Source organism: Rhizoctonia solani, chromosome 4 (genome assembly GCF_016906535.1).
Source record: "Rhizoctonia solani chromosome 4, complete sequence".
Taxonomy (NCBI): Eukaryota; Fungi; Basidiomycota; class Agaricomycetes; order Cantharellales; family Ceratobasidiaceae; genus Rhizoctonia; species Rhizoctonia solani.
This window is the reverse complement of record NC_057373.1, coordinates 1166578-1186918: the sequence shown is the minus strand read 5'-3', so window position 1 is coordinate 1186918 and position 20341 is coordinate 1166578. Positions and strand designations below refer to the sequence as shown.

At 48.7% G+C, this 20341-nt stretch overlaps 6 protein-coding genes across 6 annotated transcripts; 4 read left to right on the top strand and 2 right to left on the bottom strand.

The window, feature by feature from the left end:
* Positions 1 to 32: 32 nt before the first annotated feature.
* RhiXN_00375 (WD40 repeat protein) lies at positions 33 to 2710 on the bottom strand (the record flags this gene model as incomplete). Its single annotated transcript, XM_043320194.1, has 13 exons — positions 33 to 97; positions 175 to 235; positions 425 to 584; positions 636 to 823; positions 879 to 1144; positions 1204 to 1368; positions 1439 to 1509; positions 1697 to 1783; positions 1845 to 1895; positions 1952 to 2046; positions 2103 to 2249; positions 2302 to 2556; positions 2615 to 2710. The coding sequence occupies 13 exons, from the start codon at positions 2708 to 2710 to the stop codon at positions 33 to 35; spliced, it is 1707 nt and encodes a 568-aa protein (XP_043179206.1).
* Positions 2711 to 2957: 247 nt separating this feature from the next.
* Positions 2958 to 9917, top strand: RhiXN_00374 (Helicase conserved C-terminal domain; the record flags this gene model as incomplete). The annotated part of the gene is made up of 22 exons (XM_043320193.1): positions 2958 to 3280; positions 3337 to 3806; positions 4085 to 4265; positions 4332 to 4835; positions 4891 to 4932; positions 4994 to 5018; positions 5966 to 6063; positions 6118 to 6200; positions 6251 to 6607; positions 6665 to 7213; positions 7266 to 7269; positions 7332 to 7335; positions 7387 to 7402; positions 7525 to 7566; positions 7614 to 7771; positions 7823 to 7922; positions 7970 to 8181; positions 8233 to 8307; positions 8359 to 8538; positions 8591 to 8989; positions 9037 to 9156; positions 9216 to 9917. The coding sequence occupies 22 exons, from the start codon at positions 2958 to 2960 to the stop codon at positions 9915 to 9917; spliced, it is 4644 nt and encodes a 1547-aa protein (XP_043179205.1).
* A 28-nt stretch (positions 9918 to 9945) lies between these two features.
* RhiXN_00373 (P-loop containing nucleoside triphosphate hydrolase protein) lies at positions 9946 to 10965 on the top strand (the record flags this gene model as incomplete). Its single annotated transcript, XM_043320192.1, has 1 exon — positions 9946 to 10965. The coding sequence occupies one exon, from the start codon at positions 9946 to 9948 to the stop codon at positions 10963 to 10965; it is 1020 nt and encodes a 339-aa protein (XP_043179204.1).
* Positions 10966 to 11115: 150 nt separating this feature from the next.
* Positions 11116 to 12691, bottom strand: RhiXN_00372 (G-patch domain protein; the record flags this gene model as incomplete). The annotated part of the gene is made up of 6 exons (XM_043320191.1): positions 11116 to 11805; positions 11862 to 11935; positions 12000 to 12005; positions 12061 to 12228; positions 12285 to 12540; positions 12611 to 12691. The coding sequence occupies 6 exons, from the start codon at positions 12689 to 12691 to the stop codon at positions 11116 to 11118; spliced, it is 1275 nt and encodes a 424-aa protein (XP_043179203.1).
* Positions 12692 to 12901: 210 nt separating this feature from the next.
* Positions 12902 to 17000, top strand: RhiXN_00371 (uncharacterized protein; the record flags this gene model as incomplete). Its single annotated transcript, XM_043320190.1, has 8 exons — positions 12902 to 13124; positions 13209 to 13332; positions 13390 to 13397; positions 15704 to 16007; positions 16095 to 16214; positions 16273 to 16379; positions 16439 to 16713; positions 16758 to 17000. The coding sequence occupies 8 exons, from the start codon at positions 12902 to 12904 to the stop codon at positions 16998 to 17000; spliced, it is 1404 nt and encodes a 467-aa protein (XP_043179202.1).
* A 431-nt stretch (positions 17001 to 17431) lies between these two features.
* On the top strand, positions 17432 to 19824 carry RhiXN_00370 (Ran-binding protein 9; the record flags this gene model as incomplete). The annotated part of the gene is made up of 11 exons (XM_043320189.1): positions 17432 to 17906; positions 17959 to 18073; positions 18121 to 18135; positions 18185 to 18315; positions 18369 to 18443; positions 18503 to 18755; positions 18815 to 19072; positions 19129 to 19238; positions 19331 to 19537; positions 19590 to 19754; positions 19820 to 19824. The coding sequence occupies 11 exons, from the start codon at positions 17432 to 17434 to the stop codon at positions 19822 to 19824; spliced, it is 1809 nt and encodes a 602-aa protein (XP_043179201.1).
* Positions 19825 to 20341: the final 517 nt, after the last annotated feature.

Genomic DNA, 20341 nt, shown 5'->3' with positions numbered 1-20341 from the left:
TAGTCACATGGTCCGTGCACCATCCGCCCCATCTACGCGCCCTCTTCCTTCTCCTCCTCCTCAACCTCTGCAAATACATTCCCAGAATCCTTCCATGCTATGGCATACAGTCAGCGTCCCGACAAAAACTGATGAAAAATGCGCGAATTGAACAAGTTTCGCCGAGCCACTCACCTTGGGTCCACCTAAGATCCTCGCCTTCCTTGGTCGCGTACTTGAGCAACGCCTCGCGTGGCTGCAAAACAACACGAAAATGCAGTCAGCTCGTCGTTTGTGCCCTCGATGCAGGCCCTCAGACCATGGGAACACGGAACACTCGGCCCAGGCACGTTTCCGCTCAGGGTCCAAAAATTTCCACCCATCCGAAATCCCGTTCCGATAAGATCCAAAACAAGTACAAGCACAAAAATAAACAGGCACTCACGTCCTCGTCGCGCGATGTATCCCGGAACATGTGTTGCACAATGTGCTGCGTCGCGCTTGCACCGACTCGTCCACCGCGTCCGGGTCCATTGACTGGGGGCATTGGCTTGCGCGTCTTGACCGCATCCGAGCGGTCCTTGTCGCGTCTGCGCTGTCCGCTCCTGTAATTCAGTTAGTACAATATTGAAATGAAATTTAATTGATGCTCGTACCTGCCCTCGTCTTCCTTGAACATTGGCAGCGCATGTGGCGTGAGGATGGGAGCATCCCGCAGCGCCGCGCTGATGTCTTCGATGGTAACTTTCTTCGGTGCCCGCGTCACACACAACTTGGCTCCATTGGTAGACGCATTAGGCGAGTATAGTACCCGTACCGAACCATCTGAAAGCGACGCTAGAACCTACACGGCCGAATTAAAATCGTGATGTCATACCGGGCAGGCTGAAGTCGCGCACCTGGTTGATTTTCGAATGCCAGACAACCTTGACCGCGCTCACTTTTTCCCCCAGTATGACAGACCGCGCGGGCTTGAGTCCGTTCTCACCCGAGGCTCCATGTCGGGGCATAAACAGCAGCCGACCGGGCTGTCGTCCCGGGATCGCCGCCGCTCCGGTGACAATGTACTTCTCATCCGGGGAGAAAATCGCACTTGTTCCAGGGTACAATGTAGGAACATCCGTCGCCGTCGTTACGGGTTTCTTGAACGACCGTGTATCCCACACTAATAAGCGACGTTATCAGACAGACTGACAGCATCTAATTTATCAAATATTAACTCACGTTTGACTGTATCGTCCCCTCCCCGAGTCAAGACCGTATATCCATCGAGCGCAAACGTCACCGACCCCGTTTCCGTATCTTTCACATGTGCACCCTCGATACTCAGACTCGGGCGCACAAAATTGCTGTTCGTGTTCCAGATATGTAACGCCCCGTCCAAGCACGCTACCAAAACGTAAATCAATATCAAACGCTGAAAATTTTAGTTCGGTAAAGTAAAACAAAAAAGACGAACCTCCCGCAATCATTTTCCCATCGCGCGAGTAGGTGCAGGACATGACTTTGGTCCGCGTCCCCCGCTCCTTGCTCTTGACCACAATCACAGTCTTTGCTTGCGTTTATTCTCCACGTCCCATATCCTGCCAAAATCCCCAACCACCCGGCGTTCAAAGAAGCACCCAGTATTAGCTACCGGTTCGGATCAGATACGAAACAAATAGGGGCACGGGGGATTTTTGTGTGTTACAGTGGGAAATGGAAGTTACGAACTCACCGAATGGTCGAATCGTATGAAGATGTGATAAACAGATTAGATTCTTTTGGATGCCAGGCACATGCTGTGAGCTCCCCAACGTGGCCACTTGAACGACATAAACAATGTTAATGGTTCGGGCGGAACTGGTCGGGACTAGCACACTTACGCGGTGTTTTTCATATCGCGGATGTATGGGTCTCCTTTGATGAAAGTTGCACTGTTTCGCGCATAAGTAACCCCACTACGAAGAGAGAAAAAACGGAGGCAACGCACACTTCTTCGCCGTCTCGCTCATACAGCTTGGCTTGGCTCGTCCCAGAAATAACTAAAAACTTGTCTCCGGCATTGGAGTATTTGAGATCATGGACCTAGCACGCCAAATGTATAAGAAAAAAAAACGGGAAAAGAACTAGCATGCATGCACATACATGTAACTTTCGGCTGGCTCCCAACTCCTAAACGGCTTGAATCGAGCATCCATACCACCAAAATCCCATAATTTGACATCGTAATCGTGCGAGCCGGTGACAACACGGGCACCGGAAGGGTCAACTGCAAGTGCCGACACAACCTACGGAACTATATTAATAAACGCTCGGCATAGGAAAAATAGATTAACGTACTTTGGTATGATCCTTGAGGGTGATTTCGTGCGTAATTGGGAAAGTCGACTCGTCATCGGGGTCCGAGTCTTCAGCGCCCTCGTCTTGCTCATCGTCGCTCTCGTCGACTTTGCCCGCATCTCCCTTGTTTGCCAAAGACGGATGAGGCACAGGCCCCACCTCATCATCCTGTTCCACCTCTGGCACATTCTCACCAACGCGTGCGCGCTTAGCAGCCGGGTTTTCATCCCCCTTGAGTTCGCCTTTCTCCGCAGTCTATCCAAGAACATGTCAACCAAATGCGTCTGTGCCATTACATAGCACAAACGCCTACCGGTTCAGCCCGTTTCGTCGACTCGTACCGTGCCACAACGTCAACAGTCCGCTTCTTGGTTTGCTTACCAAACCCGGACAGTCCCATCATTGCCATCATATCGCATCGTCGGCCATTATTTTGGTTTTATGTTACGATGGAATGGATTGAGACGAGTGTTGCGTATATGGGTGGGGGTGATTCAGCTAGACAGGGAACTACGGATACGCCGCGACGTGCGTAGAGGTGGCGGGTTGGCACGTGACTCCGGGACCTAAGCTCTTGACCGACTCAAGTGGAAGCAATAGACCTGTGCTTTTGGCTTTGCTTTTTCTCGGTGTAATTTACTCACTCTGGTCTATTGATGCCCCCGAAGCGAAAAATCAAGCTTGCAAAGGAAGCCGCAGAGGCCAAGGGCTCGGAGGATGATGCACAGACTGAAATCAGGAATGACGCCTCTGGTTCTACTCGTTTAGTTCCTCGGCCTTCAGGTTTGACTGCTGAGGACATTCAAGCTGCATTGTCACGCTATCAGCATCGTATATCTCAGCTGACCGAGTCAAAAACTGGATCTCAATTGCAAGAGCTGGACGATTGGAGGTTGAATGAACTCCCCAAGTTGGTCAAATCACGCAAACCGGCACACATTGAGAAGTCAGAGCTGGAGAGATTGATGGAATGGAAACTGTATGTGATGTTCGTGATAAGTGACTGGACTGTGATATTTACCTAATTGTGTGCAGCGCTCGGGGCAAATTTAGACCGACCCTTCCCGCTCTAATTGCCCAAAACACCCCTGTCAAAGTCAAATCCAGCACCCAAGAGGCCTTCTCTTCTCTCTCGAATATCAAGTCCTCAACTCCGTCATACCAATCATTCCGTACTCTACTCAAGTCACTGTGCGGAGCTCTAAAAGGTGTTGGCCCAGCAACTGGGTCGCTTCTGCTCTCCATATCCGACGATAGGGTGCCATTCATGAGCGATGAAGCGTATATCTGGATCATGTATGCTGATCAGGGAACCAAGAAAAAAGATATCAAGTATACCGAGAAAGGTTACTTGGATTATGCGGTACGCATGTGGGAGGCAGCGGAAAATGCGGGCACTTCACCAGCAGAGTTGGAACAAGTTGCATGGGTACTCGGCTGGGAATGGATATCGGGAATTGAGCTTGCACCCACATCCAAATCATTAGACGGAGAGCCTGAGGCTGGTGACGAACAGGATGATTCTTCTGGAGATATCACTGATAAGCCGAAAAAATCGAAAAGACAAAAAAGATAGATGTTCAAGACTTCTAGTATTCTCTATGTACACCTAACATTGTATGTTGTTCAAAAATACATGATGGCGGCAGGCGCTTGAGGGGTGAAGGTGGCGCGTGAAGCTTTAACTCACGTGAGTAGTAGGCAAAAACGCCCCAAATTGCTTCACCAAACCTCATCTTTCACTGGCCGCGTCACCTGTAACAATCATCACCTTGTTTAGTAGATCAAGAGTCAACCGCCATGAAGCGCTGCCACGAATCAACTATTGATGGTATTCCATGGCCACAGCCCGAGAACACTGAGAACATGCCAAATCAAGTATTCAAGAAACGACGGATGGTTCATAGTGATAGCTGGAGCGGATTGTGTAGGAGGAGATCTCTGAGGGATATCAATAACCTATCGTGAGTGCTTGGTAGTCCATCCAATAATAACGTCATACCTAACACGCTCGACGTTTATGTGGTCAGGGAGCATCCCGCTTCTATCCCGCATGACGAGAAAACTACGTTAAAAGTTACTCAAAGCAGGATTCAGAGGACGACCGTAATTGAATCAGGCAAGGAGGTGACCCCAGAATCAGTCCATACAGGAGCGAACATACCCTCACATGGGTCCTGCTCTCAACATCAAGCTACGCTCACAAATTCTCACCCTCTCCCTACGTCTGTCCCTGACCGACAAGCGTCTGTTTCGGGCCCCGCATCATCAAGCTCGAAGATTTCCAGAGTAGCAGCAACACATCCACTTCCTCGTTTTGCTTCGCATGAAAATTCAGTAAGGATTACTCAATCGCGAACATCTCAACAAACTCGACCCTCCGGTTCCTCTCCTAACTTGGATTCGGATCAGGATGATGACAGTGATAATGGCAGTGATGAGGAGAGTGATAATGAGCCTGGGCCAGACCTAGGGATTCAAATTGATAGCGACGAAAAACAAAGGGTGGAAAATAACTATTCCGAAATGAACAAGTAAGGGAGTGTGGACACACATCTGATTTCGCCTCTTAACTGATTTTTAACAAAGGTTGCTCGGAAATCTATTCTTATCGCGGCATCGTAACCGCTCGTAGATCTCACTTCTTCTTGGGTTTGAGTTATATTTCCTTGCTAATATCTTATTAATTTAGAGACCAGATTCTTCCCCACGTTTCTGTACGCATTCTCGCTTGCATTGTATTCCCCTGCATTGCTGTACTTTTAATGTTATGAAATTATGCCATTATACGGAATGGACCCATTGATAGCTCGTTACTCTTATTCACTGGCATCCAATTTTATCGGCTGTCCGAACACTTCGCTCAGTTCCTTCTCCAACAAAGATCTCATAGTCGTATTATCACGGTGGTAGAACCATTCGTTGTGAGTTGTGTCCAGATCGTAGCGTTTTGGCCCGCTAGTAATGCATTTAGTTGAAGCAAGATTGACGTATGTATCAGCAACTACCCACCTGTGTGGAGAAGACAGCCATATCTGTTTATTAGGAGGTTGCTTGTTGATGACATATGTTCCCTTGTCATCTAGCTTTAGTGTCAAGACACCACTCTAATTCGAAAAGGCGTCATTGGTCCAATTTGGAAGCAACATGATTCATCTTCTCACAGAGTAGTCCACTTCATAGGGAAGATCTGTATATTCGTCAAGCAGATTCTCCATCGTATCAAGTAAGGTCTCCATTGTCTTATCCGATACTCGATGATACTCTTCCATGGTGATATCGCTGGCTTGTTTATATTACTTGGGATAGGAAATAGTCATGGATTGGTACCACTGCGTACCTTTGCTTATATGTTGTCATAGTGCGTTTAGAGTAATCATGACCCCCTCCGTCTCTGCGATAGGCGTTTGGCAGTACCATAGCTGACCTGGCAGTATGGGTCCAGATGAGCCGAGATGAAGCTCGCCTTGAGCTTTGTATTACACCCCTAATAAGGCTTCTTTTTACCACTGATATCATAATGTTGTTTTCTCGAGTGTAGACAGTCTAGTAGAAGATATATTGAAACGGAGGCAAGGTGCGCAGCGTATGTCTGGGGAGAGCTAAATTGATACGCAGGTCACGTGATCGCGAGAGGCCGATTTGATTGACGATCGAGAACCAGTCGCGGCTCCATACTCCTCGCCACAACTCAGACCTGGTTTTAGAGAACGCAACACCCTCGTCTACCAAAATTCAGAGAATTGCATCTACTACTTCAGGGTATGCGAAAATGCAATGCATACTAGCAATACATTAACCTTCTGTACTTTTCAGCTCTTCAGCCTGGAAGCAGTTGCGCTGTGTTACTAAACACCCCGTTCTCTCTGTATTTTCAGACAAGACCAGCTCCGGAGCAAGTGAGTAGAAATCATGAATAAATATCATAACATTGTACTAAAGAACTTAGGCATGCAGGACTTCTCTGATGACGTTGACTATGACATGGATTCCGCCTTCCTGGCCGAAATAGACGCTATCGAGGCGGCAATCGAACCTGTTCGTGCAACCCCGGCAAAGCCTGTAGTGGCTAAACCCACACCTAACATCTCTCGGCCCTTCCCTACACCGAACGTATCCAAATCGGCAGCTGCTCCCTTCACTCCAGCAGTCCCCAAAGCTCCACCCCCAGCGAGCAATCGACCCGCCTTTCGGCCAAGCGGTCGGTCTACATCCTCCACAGGGCCCTCGGTATCAAGTATACGTAACGCTGTGCGTTCGGCATTGGTGGCTAGCCAGACTGGAAGCCAACCAAGCACTACAAACAGTACGTTCATTCTATATCACCAGACAGGCTCCAGCGCCTTATCCGAAATCACGGCAGATTCGCAAAACAACTCTCCTCGACCGGCACCTGAAGCTTCAGATCCCATCACGGATATCATAGGAAAAACTCCAACCCGTCGGGCCAGTTTCGATTCAATTCCATCGCCCTCACCGGGTCGTAAGCGTGCGATCTCAGTACATTCATCGGACGATTACTCGTGTTACGATATCCCCGAAGATGCTTTGGATGAGATCGAGGAGATTGCAGAGTCAGCTCTCACTGGTCGTTCAGGATCTCTGGCATCTAACGCCACTCGACAAATGAACTTGTTCGGAGGAGTTGCTCCACAAACGCCCGGTGCAAGCGGCAGTGGTGCTCGTGGGTTTGCCTCCAGTGCAATTGCTAGCGCCAGGCGGACTGTTTCCAAGAACGATGGCCTTTTTGGCCGACCCCATCACCGGCAGCAAACCAAGTCGTGGGATTATGTCAAGGCTGCGGAGGCCATCAAAAGCCAGAAGGGAAAAGGTCGCGCGCGTGACTCGGAGGGTGAGGACGATGAAGAACTGGAACAATTCCCGGATTTTACGGCACCCCTTGAAGTTTCTGGTGGGTTTATTCTACCAGCAGTGATATTTCAGGCTAACGATGTTATATACAGTCAAGTAAGCATGAGTTTTCTTTATATAACCTCACGTTAATTTTTGCGACCTTTTGGTAACTCTAGACCTGTGAGTTGTTTTTTTATTCACCGAAATAATCCGCTAATAGTTGTGATTTAGTCGACGAAAATGCAATGTAAACCTGATCCGAAAACGATTGAGAATGGATCTTTCCCCTCAACAAAGAAAAACGCGATTACCAATATAATATTATATCCCGCTCATTATTCGATAATACCTTGGTGTCGTTACCTACAGGTCTTGGCAAAACTTTCATAGCAGGTTCTGTTATGCTGAATTGTGCGTACCACCGATTCACCCGTTCAATCGTCTGACAGTACTTTCAGTTTACACTTGGTTTCCTACTGGAAAGGTTGTGTTTGTTGCACCAACCAAGCCTTTGGTAGCTCAGCAAATAGAGGCTTGTCACGAGAGCTGTGGTATCCCTGGAAGGGATGCAATCGAATTGACTGGGACTGTGACCAAAAACTTGCGAAGACGAGCGGTACGTGGTGAATGTCTGAAACCATAACATAAACTAAGACTAAAACTCCAGTGGGAAGAGAAACGAGTGTTTTATATGACTCCTCAGACGTTCTTTAACGACTTGAAGGATGGGACTTGCGATGCCGAGGACATTGTGCTGGTGGTAATTGGTAGATTGTCCTGCGAATGAATTTCGGCAATTGCTAACTGTTAACAGATGAAGCCCACCGTGCCACTGGTTCATACGCATATGTGACAATAGTGCACTATTTGATGGCACGTAACCCACATCATCGGATTCTCGCATTGAGTGCCACCCCTGGGAAGAACTCGGAGACCGTTCAGTCTATTGTAGATGGCTTACATATTAGTCGAATCGAGATCCGTGACGAGAACAGTATGGACCTACAAAAGTATATCTTCAAGAAAGTACGTTCGCAACCTTTTGGACATGTAGCATACCCCTCAACTTTAATGCAGCACACAGACATACAAATTGTAGCGATGAATGACGGAATTAATGACATCAAAGCCAGTTTGGTATCTGTTATGAATGTAAATGGATTCTCGTTCTTTTTAGTCACATAGACTGATATGGATACACAGCCTCTGCTCAAGACGGTCCAGACAGCTGGATGCTGCAATAATGCTGACCCAGAAACTATGAATGCCTATCGCGCTACAGCCGAAATAACTAGCGCCATGCATACGAAGGATAAAAACAAGATGCGCGTCTTGCATCCCCTAAAATCTCTAGCTGTTCTTGCTCGAGCCATGGGATATTTGGTAAGTTGCTTCATACATGCCCATTCGCCGAAGGTACCTAACCTGGTTATAGGTAGAGTGCAGTGTCGCAATGTGTGAGAGGGTTCTCAAAGACTTCTACGAGAGTGGCGGGAAACAGCACCAGTCTACTTGGAATAAGAACACGGAATTTCAAGCGACGTTGAATCAGATTTCTAAGTATCGTCTTGAAGGAGCTGGAATGGGGTCAGCGACAAGGTTCCCACCCCATCCCAAGATGGAGAAGCTTAACGAAATTCTTGTTGGACATTTCGATACCCCTGATGCAAACGAAACTCGAGTAATGGTTTTTACGAATTTCCGAGAAAGTGTCGATGAGATTGTCGCACATCTGAACTCGAACGAATCTGGGAAAATTAAGGCACATAGGTTCATCGGCCAGGCCGGTGGAAAAGGAGGTGACAAAGGCATGAGTCAAAAGGAGCAGCTTGGGGTAAGTCCTTATATATGTAGAGAGTATCATTCTAAACTCCTCGAAAGGCAATCAAACGTTTCAAATCTGGTGAATTTAACGTTCTTGTGGCAACTTCGATCGGTGAAGAAGGCCTTGACATTGGCGAGATTGATTTGATCGTATGTTACGATGCCCAAAAGGCCCCGGTGCGCATGGTAAGCTCGCATGGTTCGAAATTTTTACGTTGTATTGAACAGTCTTTCAGCTTCAAAGAGTGGGACGAACCGGCCGAAAACGTGAGGGTAAAGTAGTTGTTCTACTTGCCGAGATTCGAGAGGAACGAAATTGGGAGAAGGCAAAAGAATCTTACCGTGATGTCCAACAGGCCATCATCGATGGGTCCTCTATCGAATTATTCAATGATGCAGCTCGGATGGTGCCCGAAGGAGTTCAACCTCAATGCATTGAGAAGAGGTTGGATATCGAACCATATGACCGTGAAGTACATGGTGACTTGACTGGCAAGAGACTTCGTACCAAAGCCGAAGGTTCGACTGGTGCAAAGAAGCGAAAGCGTAACTCGGACGTTGCTCGCAACGTTCCAGAAGGTGCATTACTAGGGTTCATAACAGCGGCAAACTTGACTGTGCGCAAGAAAAACTCCAAGAAAAAGGCGACGACCTCCCGCGCAGATGGATTGGATTCGGACGACGATGCAATTGAGGCGGGTGTGTTCGGGTCGCCTGACCGTACTCTCGACCTCGACGATGACGAAGATACTCCTGCTCATAAACGGACGACCAAGGCAAAGACACCCGCGACAAGACCCAAGCCTAAACCCAGGAAGTCAACCACTGCCGCTGAAGATTCCTCGGAACCGTTGACTATCTCAACCCGCACCAACCTCGCCCAAGAAGACCAGGCGAACCAAGTCAACCCCTTCAACTACTTCGAAACGTTCCTTTAGCACAAATACACACAATACTGAGGCAGATATGGATGTCGTCGGTGATACTCTAGTTTTAACTTCTAGTGATGCCCCCCTCAAATCCTCTCCTTTACTCAAGTCGCGACCGGCCCAACCAATGCCTTTCCCCCTTGGCCGCAAACCAGTAGCTCCTCCTTCATCTCCTATCGCTTTTTCTCTGAACATCAAGGTTGGACCCAGTGGTGACTCCAAGGATGAAACACACCTTGCGTCGGGGACGAAAGATGATTTTTCTTTGCTACTCAGTGATTCTGACATTGAGATACTTGATCCTACCCCGCCGAGAATGCCCTCCCCCCAACTGGTAATCGACAATTCCACGCATACATCACCTCTCCCAAATCATAATGGGAAGAATACGACTATTACATTCACCTCGCCAGCCTCTCCCAGATTAGATCCACCAACTGATTCACCAGACCGCTCATTTCCGTTGAGACCTGCTGGACGTTCGACTCGCATGACAATACTGGACTCATCTCCTTTAGGCAGCCCATCTATGAGTCAGAGAGGTGGCTCCGGGGAACCGTCTACTCCACCTCGACGTCGTATTCGACGTGGTCGACCTCCTAGTCCAGAAGCTGAAGAAGCTGAGGTCAGACAAGACGTCCGGAAAAAGGGAAAGAAAACCAAGCGCTCGATTCTTGAGAAGAACAGGTTCCTTGAAACTGAAGCTCAGTTTTCAGGATCAGAAGATTCAAACGCCTCGTTCGACCCTGCCGGTCTTGAGAATGACTACGACCGAGAGTTTGTGCGAACCTCGCCGTTGACCCAAGTGCCTGCAGACTACAACCAACAACAATATTATGTACAGAGCCTTATGACTCAAGTTCCGGGAGGCTCTGGGCCGCGCTTTGCCACTGGACCTGTTCGTTACAATGCGTACCTTGCTCTAGGGAATAAGAGGCGCGAAGGCGTATCCAGCTCGCCCGTGCGTGTCTCCCAGTCTCAATACGTCAACGATTCATTCGTGGTAGACGATGAGGAGGAAATTGAGTACGAAGAGAAATCAAGCGATCTTGATTGACTAGTTCTATTATCATGCCCTTTCGGGTATTTGTATAAATTATTACATGCACGACATGGCAATATATACAGTTTGTGACGGTAATGGTATTAGATCGGATTAGAAAATACCCAAGCTTGCTATTGTGTTACGTGATTTTATGAATGAGCTCTAACGGGATGGCCACCAGCCATTCGGTGCTGGGTGAGATGGTGGAGGTGGAGGTGGCACGTCCTCTGGAGGGGGTGGCGGGGGATCTAGAGTTGGAGGGGGTGGGGGCGGAAGAGGGGCAGGGTCTGTAGGTGGGGGCGGTATCACACGTTTTGAAGAAACCGTGACGGGACTAGCCATTTCGATATCTTGGTCTGCACTAGTTCCAGTGTCGAGAGTTGTCCAACCACCGCGCATAAACCCGCCACCCATTTTCTTTGCAGATTGCTTTGGATCCTGACTCTCGGCGCCCGCAGTAGGAATTGAGGAAGAGATAGCAGGGTTAGCAACTGCAGTCCACCCAGTCTTTTTGAGTCCAACTGGTGTAACAGTTGTGGCCGAAACAGGAGCAAACGACCGTGCACCCGTCGATTCTGTTGGAGCAGTAACAGCCGACCAACCTCCCCTCCTGGCGGGTGGGTCAGAAACTGGAGCGAAACCACCACCCGAATTGATGGCAACAGGCTTGATCGTGGGCTGCGCAGGGACTACGATAGAAGACGAGGTAGCCGAACCACTGGAATATTTAATTCCTGCTGCTGCCGCCATTTTTTTCATCTCCTTTTCTTCACGTTTCTTTTCTTTTGCCTTTCGTGCAGCTGATTCGCCGGACTGGCGCTGGCGGGCTGTGGCTTGCTGCTCTTTCATTCGCTAAAGTTGTTTTGAATCATCAGCTGACTAGCCGATAAGTTACACAATACACCTACCACCACATGCGTATGTGCATAACTGCGAACATGTTCGTCGAACTGTGCGACATTTTTGTATTGTTTTTCGCAATCTGTGCAATAAAAAGAGCGGAGTATGTCATTTACTTCAGTTTTGATTTGCTCCTTCGCTGCTACCGCTTCCTGTAACACAACACGAAATGAGTATCAATCCAAAATTAACATGTGTACGGTGTACCACTTGCCTCGCGAATTCTGCGCTGCTCCTCAGTCTCCTTTATCATTCGCTCAGAGTCCAGCTCGCGCCGCTGGGATACAGCCGATTCAATGATACGTTCGTCATAAGTTGATCGACCTAGCCCCAATGCATCCAACTTGACAAGAAATGGAACGGGATCCGTACGTCCTGGTTCTTGTTGTTCAAAACGCCGCCTTGAGCGTTGCGAGCGAGTGTTCGCTCACCTTGTCCTGAAGCTCCTAGTCCCTCCCCTTCTTTCCAACCCATCTTGGCCAACATTCCAAATCCTTTGTTGGAAGATGAAATCTTGGTGTTCACAGTGACAGGTTCGAGTATAGGACCTCGTATATATTGGTCATACACACTAATATCCTCCTCCTTGTCGTTCCGTGGAGCAGGCGAGGGAGAACGCGATACAATTGATATATTATCTTCTGACTCATTGGACGATGATTGAGAGTGAGCCCTGGGGCGGGAGCGCTGTAGGAGTACGAATAATAGAATAGAATAGGGAAGTCAAGGTTCTTGCGGGACTCGAAGAGAGGTGTACCTTTGACGAGGATGCTGCTGCTGGGCCCTCGGAGTGATCCATCGTTATTTCATTCCAACGTTTTATCATAGCTTCAGACATGATGGCGATCAAACTCGAAAGATATGTAACCAGGCTTGGTGGTTGTCAAACGCGTGGCTACTTCAGCCAACATATACTTGACAGTAAGCGCCCAGGAATCCCACATGACTTTAACCAAATAATATATATGGCTAGAGTTAAGTTTATCAACGTAAGGACACTCCATTTCAGTCTCCTCCGGCAACTCACTAGTGGCTGTTATCGACCATCATGCACATGAATGATCCTAGAGCTCAGAGGTTCAACGCACTTCCTGGGCTTTATGGCCTCATATTCTTGAACTTGGAACCGCTTTCAACCTTGATCCCAGCTATCGCTACAATATTCGTTCCAGGCGGAGCTGCTTGGTTCTATAACGAACAGGTTCCAGGTGGAGTGATTCAATCTGTAGATGGTCCACATACTCGCATGGTGCTCGGACAACTCGTCAATGGTACGCATGCGTCTTAGCAAATAACGGACTATGGTCTGAATGTTATTGCCACACTGCTGGATGGAATGCCGAACACAATCTCAGCCTATGCTGTGATTGGGATGTCCTCTGCATTCGGATTTCGGGCGGTAAGAAAGGCAATACCCAACAACCCAGCTGCGCAGGAACGAATTATAGGAGCGACTTTGGCGTACTGGCCATTGCCGATGTAAGTTGATTTGAATATACAACTGAACAACAGTGCACTTACTACGGATTGTTTCAGATCTCTCAGTAAGCGAATACCAGATAACCTACATAGATTTTATTAAGTATGCCCCTTAAGCATTATCGCCACAGTAGTGGCTCTTCCTTGGGATATCATCTCGATCCTTCTGTGTGGAATGGCACAACGTGGGGGAACATAGGGGCCTCCGCATTTTTTCTAGTTCTAAGGTAATCCTTTGAATGTATAACATAGTACCGCGACTTACGGGGATCTCCTGTTATATCCGTATAGAGTTGCCTGGTTTGCAGGCATTGGGCGCCAAACGGGAACTCGCTCCCGAAAGGATGAATGACACCGTGAAGTGTAACTCTAACTATAAAAGCTAGACTCCAATGTATTAATGTTTTAGTGAAGACGCATACATCAGTGTATCTAAATGGCTAGCCAAGTTTGATGCTGGTAAAACCCTCACAGTATCTCTACCCCAGAGCAAAAGTAGAAACGGTATTTCATGAACACTAGTTGTTTACCAGCCCCAAACCGAACGAGTTGAGATGACCACAGGCGCGATGGGGAATCGTGCAATCGTTACTCCAGTGACCAACTTTGCTGTGTGAAATAAGATATATATAGAAGAGCCTCACTTCCCTTCAACCAAAAGACCAGAAGAGACTGTTTCCAGGTGGCCACGCGCCTCCTCGGAAACGTTAACAGACTGAATGACATCGTGGGTCATCTAGTCCGGCAGTGCAGAAAAATCTGGGAACTTGGTTTCTATATTTACACTTCAACTGTATTGAAAAAACGGACGAGTACGAATGGGGCCATGTGGGTCGGTTATCACGGAGCATGACATTAATTTTAGTAGGCGAGCGGCTTATGTTTCGCAACCATGTGCAGTCTGTCACACGGCTTGATGGACAATGAAAGAAAATTATTGTTACACGAGGCGTGACTCTCTGGAGGAGGCATACAAGGCAAGACTGATTTGGTTTTGGTTGAACAGGGCCGAGCCGGCGCTCAGGACGGTCGGCCGGATGTGCCGAAAGAATAAGGCCAAGCGAATCCGGGTGAGCCTGTATGCAATTATAACTGTAAGTGTTGCCGTTTGATACAAAGCGACAATCGCCGCGGTCTCCACATCTGCCAAGACAAACGAAAGGATCTAATCCAACGCGATCGAAGCTTTGCATATACCAATGCTCGACGAACCAACAACAACGTCGTGCAAAGAGGAAGGTAACCCTGTCGACCAGCACGAGGTTTTTTTTGGGTGGGGAAAGAATTTGATTTCAAAGGGGCATTGGCGCTGATTGTTCGGACCCCGGTCAGTATCCGCTTTGGTGACTCAGCTTTCTATATGAGAATATTGAGGAATTATACGCATGTGAGCTCGGATGTCGCTAGTTATTCTCACCCATTCTATTCCCTTATTAGATGCTAATCTTCGGCTTGGCCGGAAGACCTTGCGTTCGAGCATCCCTTTGGCAAGCCCGCGGTTTCAGAGCACAAATGGTAGGAACTCGTGGCAATTGGAGATGTATTTCTTCAAAAAGGATAATATTTAAGTATTGCTGGTGAATGCAGGGGCTTTAAAGGGTCGACGGGGCCCGAATCTACCATAAAGTGTATATGTCTTGATCGGGGGATATAAGTTATCGGTAGAGATGGTGATGCAAGCGCTGGCAAAGGGAGCAATACTAACTATGATTCTAATAGCTACAAGGGTTCAGTGTCTTTTAAAACAAAACAATTAAAGTCATGTACTTAGAAAATATATGCATTGTTCTAGGGTAAAGATTAGCATCGACCATTGACCCGCGCACACAATGCCAAACTAATATAAAGGTTGTGGATCACAATGTGACAGTGACTGGGGTCATCCCCCCGGTCGTCAAGGTAGCGGAGATCACCATTAGACCCTGTGTATTCTTTCTTGCGTCGGTCAGGACGCATACACTGGTCCGCTTATTAGCCTCGGTGCGGATTGGGTCTTTCGATATCCCTCTTCCTCCCTCCCCCTCCCCGAGTCGTTCCAACTATTGCAGCCGGGCTGCTTTTTCTTTTTCTTCTTGTGAGTATACTTTCATCAGATAATACAGAGCAAGGCACCGGGAGATGCTGTGCGGAATATTGCGTCTGGATGCCATGCTTAGTTGGGACTGGCGACGAGCAGACTATTTTTCATGCCCGGCCACTAACCTAAGCGGCGTATTGAGCCATAAAGCCATAAAGAACCGCAAGGGTGGCGGAATGCACATCTCCCGAGCGTCTATCAAGGCTCTGTCTTCTATTCTATATACATCGATCGCAGCTGACGTATAATTACCTTACCTCTCCACTCGCACCCCCACTGCATCGCCTTATGCAGTCTCTGTGCACGGCACCATCCTTATCCTTGACGGATTACTTTCCTTCTCTCGCACGAATCAAGACTGGCATACCCCTTCGTTCATTCGCCTCGTTTTTGTTCAAACAATGAAGTTCTCATCTGCTCTCTTTACCTCGGCACTCTTGTGTTTCGTCTCGTCATCCATCGCACGAGACGTTCCCCTCTCTGCTCGTTACGTCATTGAAGCCCGCCAAAACCGGAACGGTGGTAACAAGGGGGGAAATGGTGGCAATAACGGCGGTAATAACGGCGGCAACAAGGGCGGACAAGGGTGGAAATGGCGGTGGAAATGGCGGTGGAAATGATGATCCAGAGACCTCACTCAGTGAGTCTTACGTTTTTTTTTACCAAGCGTCCAGTACTGATCCAGGCACCTGTGGTGGCGTTTAGCGCTCGACCCTAGTGTTATCAACAAAAACTTTGCCAAGACCGGTCAGGAGGGGAAAACTGAGGCTGGCCAAGTCGCTAGCTTGACGAGCACGAACAACTTGTGGGTAGCTCTTATCTCCGCGATGTCCAAAGTTACTGATGTACATATATGCGCACAGCATCAACTACTGCGTTGGAAAGACTTTGACCAATGGTGCACAAGTCAAGGGTGGGAGTTGCAATTCTACTCCCATGGGAGACTTACCTTCCACGGGAAAAATGCCGAGTGCGTACATTCGTACTGCTTCGAACTTCTTGTACTAATTTTTTGTCCTTATCTAATAGGCAGTAAATTCACCGAACCCAAGAACCTCGACACCATCCCTGCCAACAAGGAGTTCACTGTTCGAATGGCCGTAAGGAACATGGAAATGGGTAACTTTGTCAACCCACAGACCAACTACTTCGGTGCTCCTCAACAACTGAATGGCCAAGGCGTTATTGTCGCCCACTCCCATATTGTCATCGAGCAAATCGACTCGCTCACCTCGACTAAGGTTACAGACCCCAACAAGTTTGCGTTCTTCCAGGGATTGAACGCTCCAGCCGATGGCAATGAAGTCAGTGCAACCGTGTCCAAGGGCTTGCCCGCTGGGTCTACAAGATCTCGTCTATCAATACGAGTGCCAACCACGCACCTGTCGTCGGTCCTGTAGCACAGCATGGGTCGTTTGATGATGTAATATACATAACGGTTGGTGGTAACGGAGGTAACGGAGGCAATGGAGGCAATGGAGGCAACGGAGGAAATGGCGGTAATGGCGGTGGAAAGGGTGGAGGAAAAGGCGGCAACGGAGGCAAGAAATTCGCCCGCAGGTTTGTTTCGCGCGAGACGAACCGCCTCTAAGCACCCTCTAGACGTCTTTGTTCTCTAACTTTGCTTTCTGCGCTTATTCTTGTGAGTTGTACCCCGAAGGGACAGGAGCCCTGTAATTCGTCGATGTTGCCACCTTTTTTTTTATTCTCATGTATATGCCACTTGGCAATTACGATCTTTGTATTATTGATTTCTCATTCACTTGATTTGAAGAAAGACCTGAGATCACTGAAAAGCAAGTGAGCTTTGAGTGATAGATCCAGCATGCACGTGACGACGAGGGTCATCGAACCGAGACTGGACGTGAGAGGTACACCAACTATCCTCCACAGTGGATGCCCTAATATCTGTTAGGACTGAGACCACAATATTAGTTAAAATATCTCTTCCTGGAACGTCTCGAATCTTGCCAACAGCAACTCTTTGCATCGCCACATCTTGCGTCCATATCACCTCCGACGATGAATAGGCCTGCTCCGACAACGACCAATATACCTGGTTTTCACCATGCGTTGTATCGGGAACTTGAGTCGAGAACGAAATATGTCTGTATGGGGGCGACGCCATCGCCAAGTCGGACAGGTGAACGCCCATCCTGGGCAATGCTATCGCCACTCCCAGCGAACCCGCATCCAGTCGAAATACCGCCGATGCAAAGGCCGGCCTACCTGGACCACTCGGCGCTTAGGAGGCATCTGATAGTGGACGCTAGTGCGACAGAAACACCCATACCCGAGCCAACTACACGTTCATCGTCGGCTTCGCTTTCAATAGTATCAGACAGCGATATTGATCCGCGCGAGGCGCGGGGGACGCCAACGCCCGAGCCTCGTAATGAGTCTACGGATGCGATTCGAGTCCCGACGAGGTGGAACGCTGCAGATAAGCACCATGCCCTTGTGCTCTCTCCAGACGGCCGCGAAGTTAGATATCCATGTAAGTAAATCAGTTGGCAATTGAATCTGTAGCCTGGCTGAACGTATCCTAGCCCCAACTCATTCGACCGACAAAGAAGCTGCTGCTATCCGTGCGAATCATCCCATGCCCGCGGCTTGTGGAGTCTACTATTTCGAGGTACAGATCATCGAAAAGGGCACACAAGGGTGAGTACACAGTTTGCCCAAATAGGATTGTGCTCATCGTACTCCAGGCATATTGGTATTGGGTGTGTGTAACCCCTCCATCGCCGATTCATCTCATTAAGTTTCCACTAGCTTTTCAAGCCGCGAAGTTGGGCTGAACCGCCTTCCGGGTTGGGAACCCATGTCTTGGGGCTACCACGGTGATGATGGCAATTCCTTTGCTGGCCAATCGGATGGGACCCCATACGGACCAGTCTTTGGCAGTAAGTACTCGTTTACACCTGGGTTACCGACTTTCTCAACACACTGCTTGTAGCTGGAGATATTATTGGATGTGGTGTTGATTTTACAGAAGGAACTGCATTCTACACCAAAAACGGCGAATTCCTGAGTACGTTGCCCCAACGGTTTTTATCCTTTTCACCGGCCACGAGCTGAAGTCCATTTTAGAAAAAGCCTTTAGGAATATCAAAGGCAATCTGTACCCCTCAGTCGGCCTACGTACTCCTAAAGAGCGTGTTCTGGCCAACTTTGGTCAAGACCCATTCAGGTTCGACGTTGCTACCTATGTGATGCAACGACGAGATCGTGTCTGGCGTGAGATTCAACGCACTCCACTTGATACGGTTCAGAATCCCAAGCGGATCGTTCGGGCGACTGTCGAGAGAGCCACTCTCGATGCTGCCGAACGAGAAGCAGATGCGTTAAGGCGCCCCCTCAAGGTTCTAGTATTGGCTTATCTCACTCACCATGGTACTCTAGTACTGCCCGTACCCTGCGGGCTAGCATAGCAGCAGGTGGAGGATCTGGAGAAGACACGTCAATGGACGAGGAACGACAGGTGGAGACGGCACTTGCCCTGGACGAGGACGACACCGTGGCTCGACAGAGGATCGTGCGAGCTGTGACTATAGGCGATATTGACTCTGCCCTCACAGAAATCGAAAATCGATATCCTGCGTTCGTAACTGCCGATCGAGACGATGGAACAGATGACGAAGATGGCATGGACGAGGACGGGTGCGGAAACAACGGCACAGCAGCAATGGGGATGGTTATGTTCAGGCTAAGTGCAGGAAGCTCGTGGAGATGCTTCTCGCTGCCGAAGGGGATGAACTGGGGGAAGCCGAACCCGGTACTCCGACCAAAAACTCGCTCGCTCTCAAGGGGAAAGACAAGGGCAAAGGTCGAGCTGGGTCCGAGCCGATGCGGACGGAGATGTGAATATGGTTTCTACCTCACCGCTCATCCTGAATCCCACCACAACCTCGGCGCTAGGAAGTCTAGCGAATGCGCTCGAGTATGGCCAATTCTTGCACCAGAAATACGGGCGCGATACCCGACCGAGTGTCCAAGCTGAATTACGCGCTGCATCTGGCTTGGTCGCATACACAGATCCTCGGATGGCAATGGGTCATGCTAGGGAACTTGTCAACCCAGGAGCCAGGGCCAAGTTGGCGGATGAAGTTAATAGAGTCATTTTGAGTAAGCGCAGTCATCTCGCGCCAAGATTTGGTCTGATCTAACTTTTGAACAGGTTCGCAAGGAAGGCCCGAACATACTGCCCTCGAGAGCGTGTACCGACAAACAGCAGTCGTGACTGAAGTTCTGGCACGAGAAGGGGTTGGCCAAGCCGCGTTTGCGGACGTCGAGAAGGAGTTCTGGGAAGCGACGACAAGCTTATTGAGCTATGAAGGAGGCGGTAATACTTAGTGTTAAAATTGGAGTGTAAAGTAGTTTTGGGCTGGGGGGGGGGGATTGAAGCAGAATAGCATCCGAGGGAGAAGGGGTAGTAATGTTGTTTCCTTGTATTTTCATGGCTGCTTTTGCTGTGACTTTTTGTATAATACTATTTGCTCAATTGAGTTTACAAGTGTACTTAGAGATTGGTCGGAGTGATCGTGGTCTTGAAATCGTATTGTCCGTCGATGCTGGCTCCCGCTACCATAATCTGATTTTAGTAGGCTGAATCATGCAAAAGCCTAGCTGCATACATTTCACGATCTGGACACTGGGAATAGCGAGATTGCGCTAATGATTTACATATTACTTTTCTGTTACAATTTGCTTGGTGAGCAAACGCTCACCAAACTCTAACTGTATTTCCCACGGCGACTATATGGCTCATAAACTTTGACGCCGCACTTTATGCACGAATCTGTTTGATCGTCGGGTTGCCGGAACAAAGCAGCGAATCTTATGTATTACTTGATCCGAGATCCTGCTATTTCAACCGGTTGGAGAAGGAACAAGGTTGGGATGAGCGGCTTCAACTCAGAACAAGAAAAT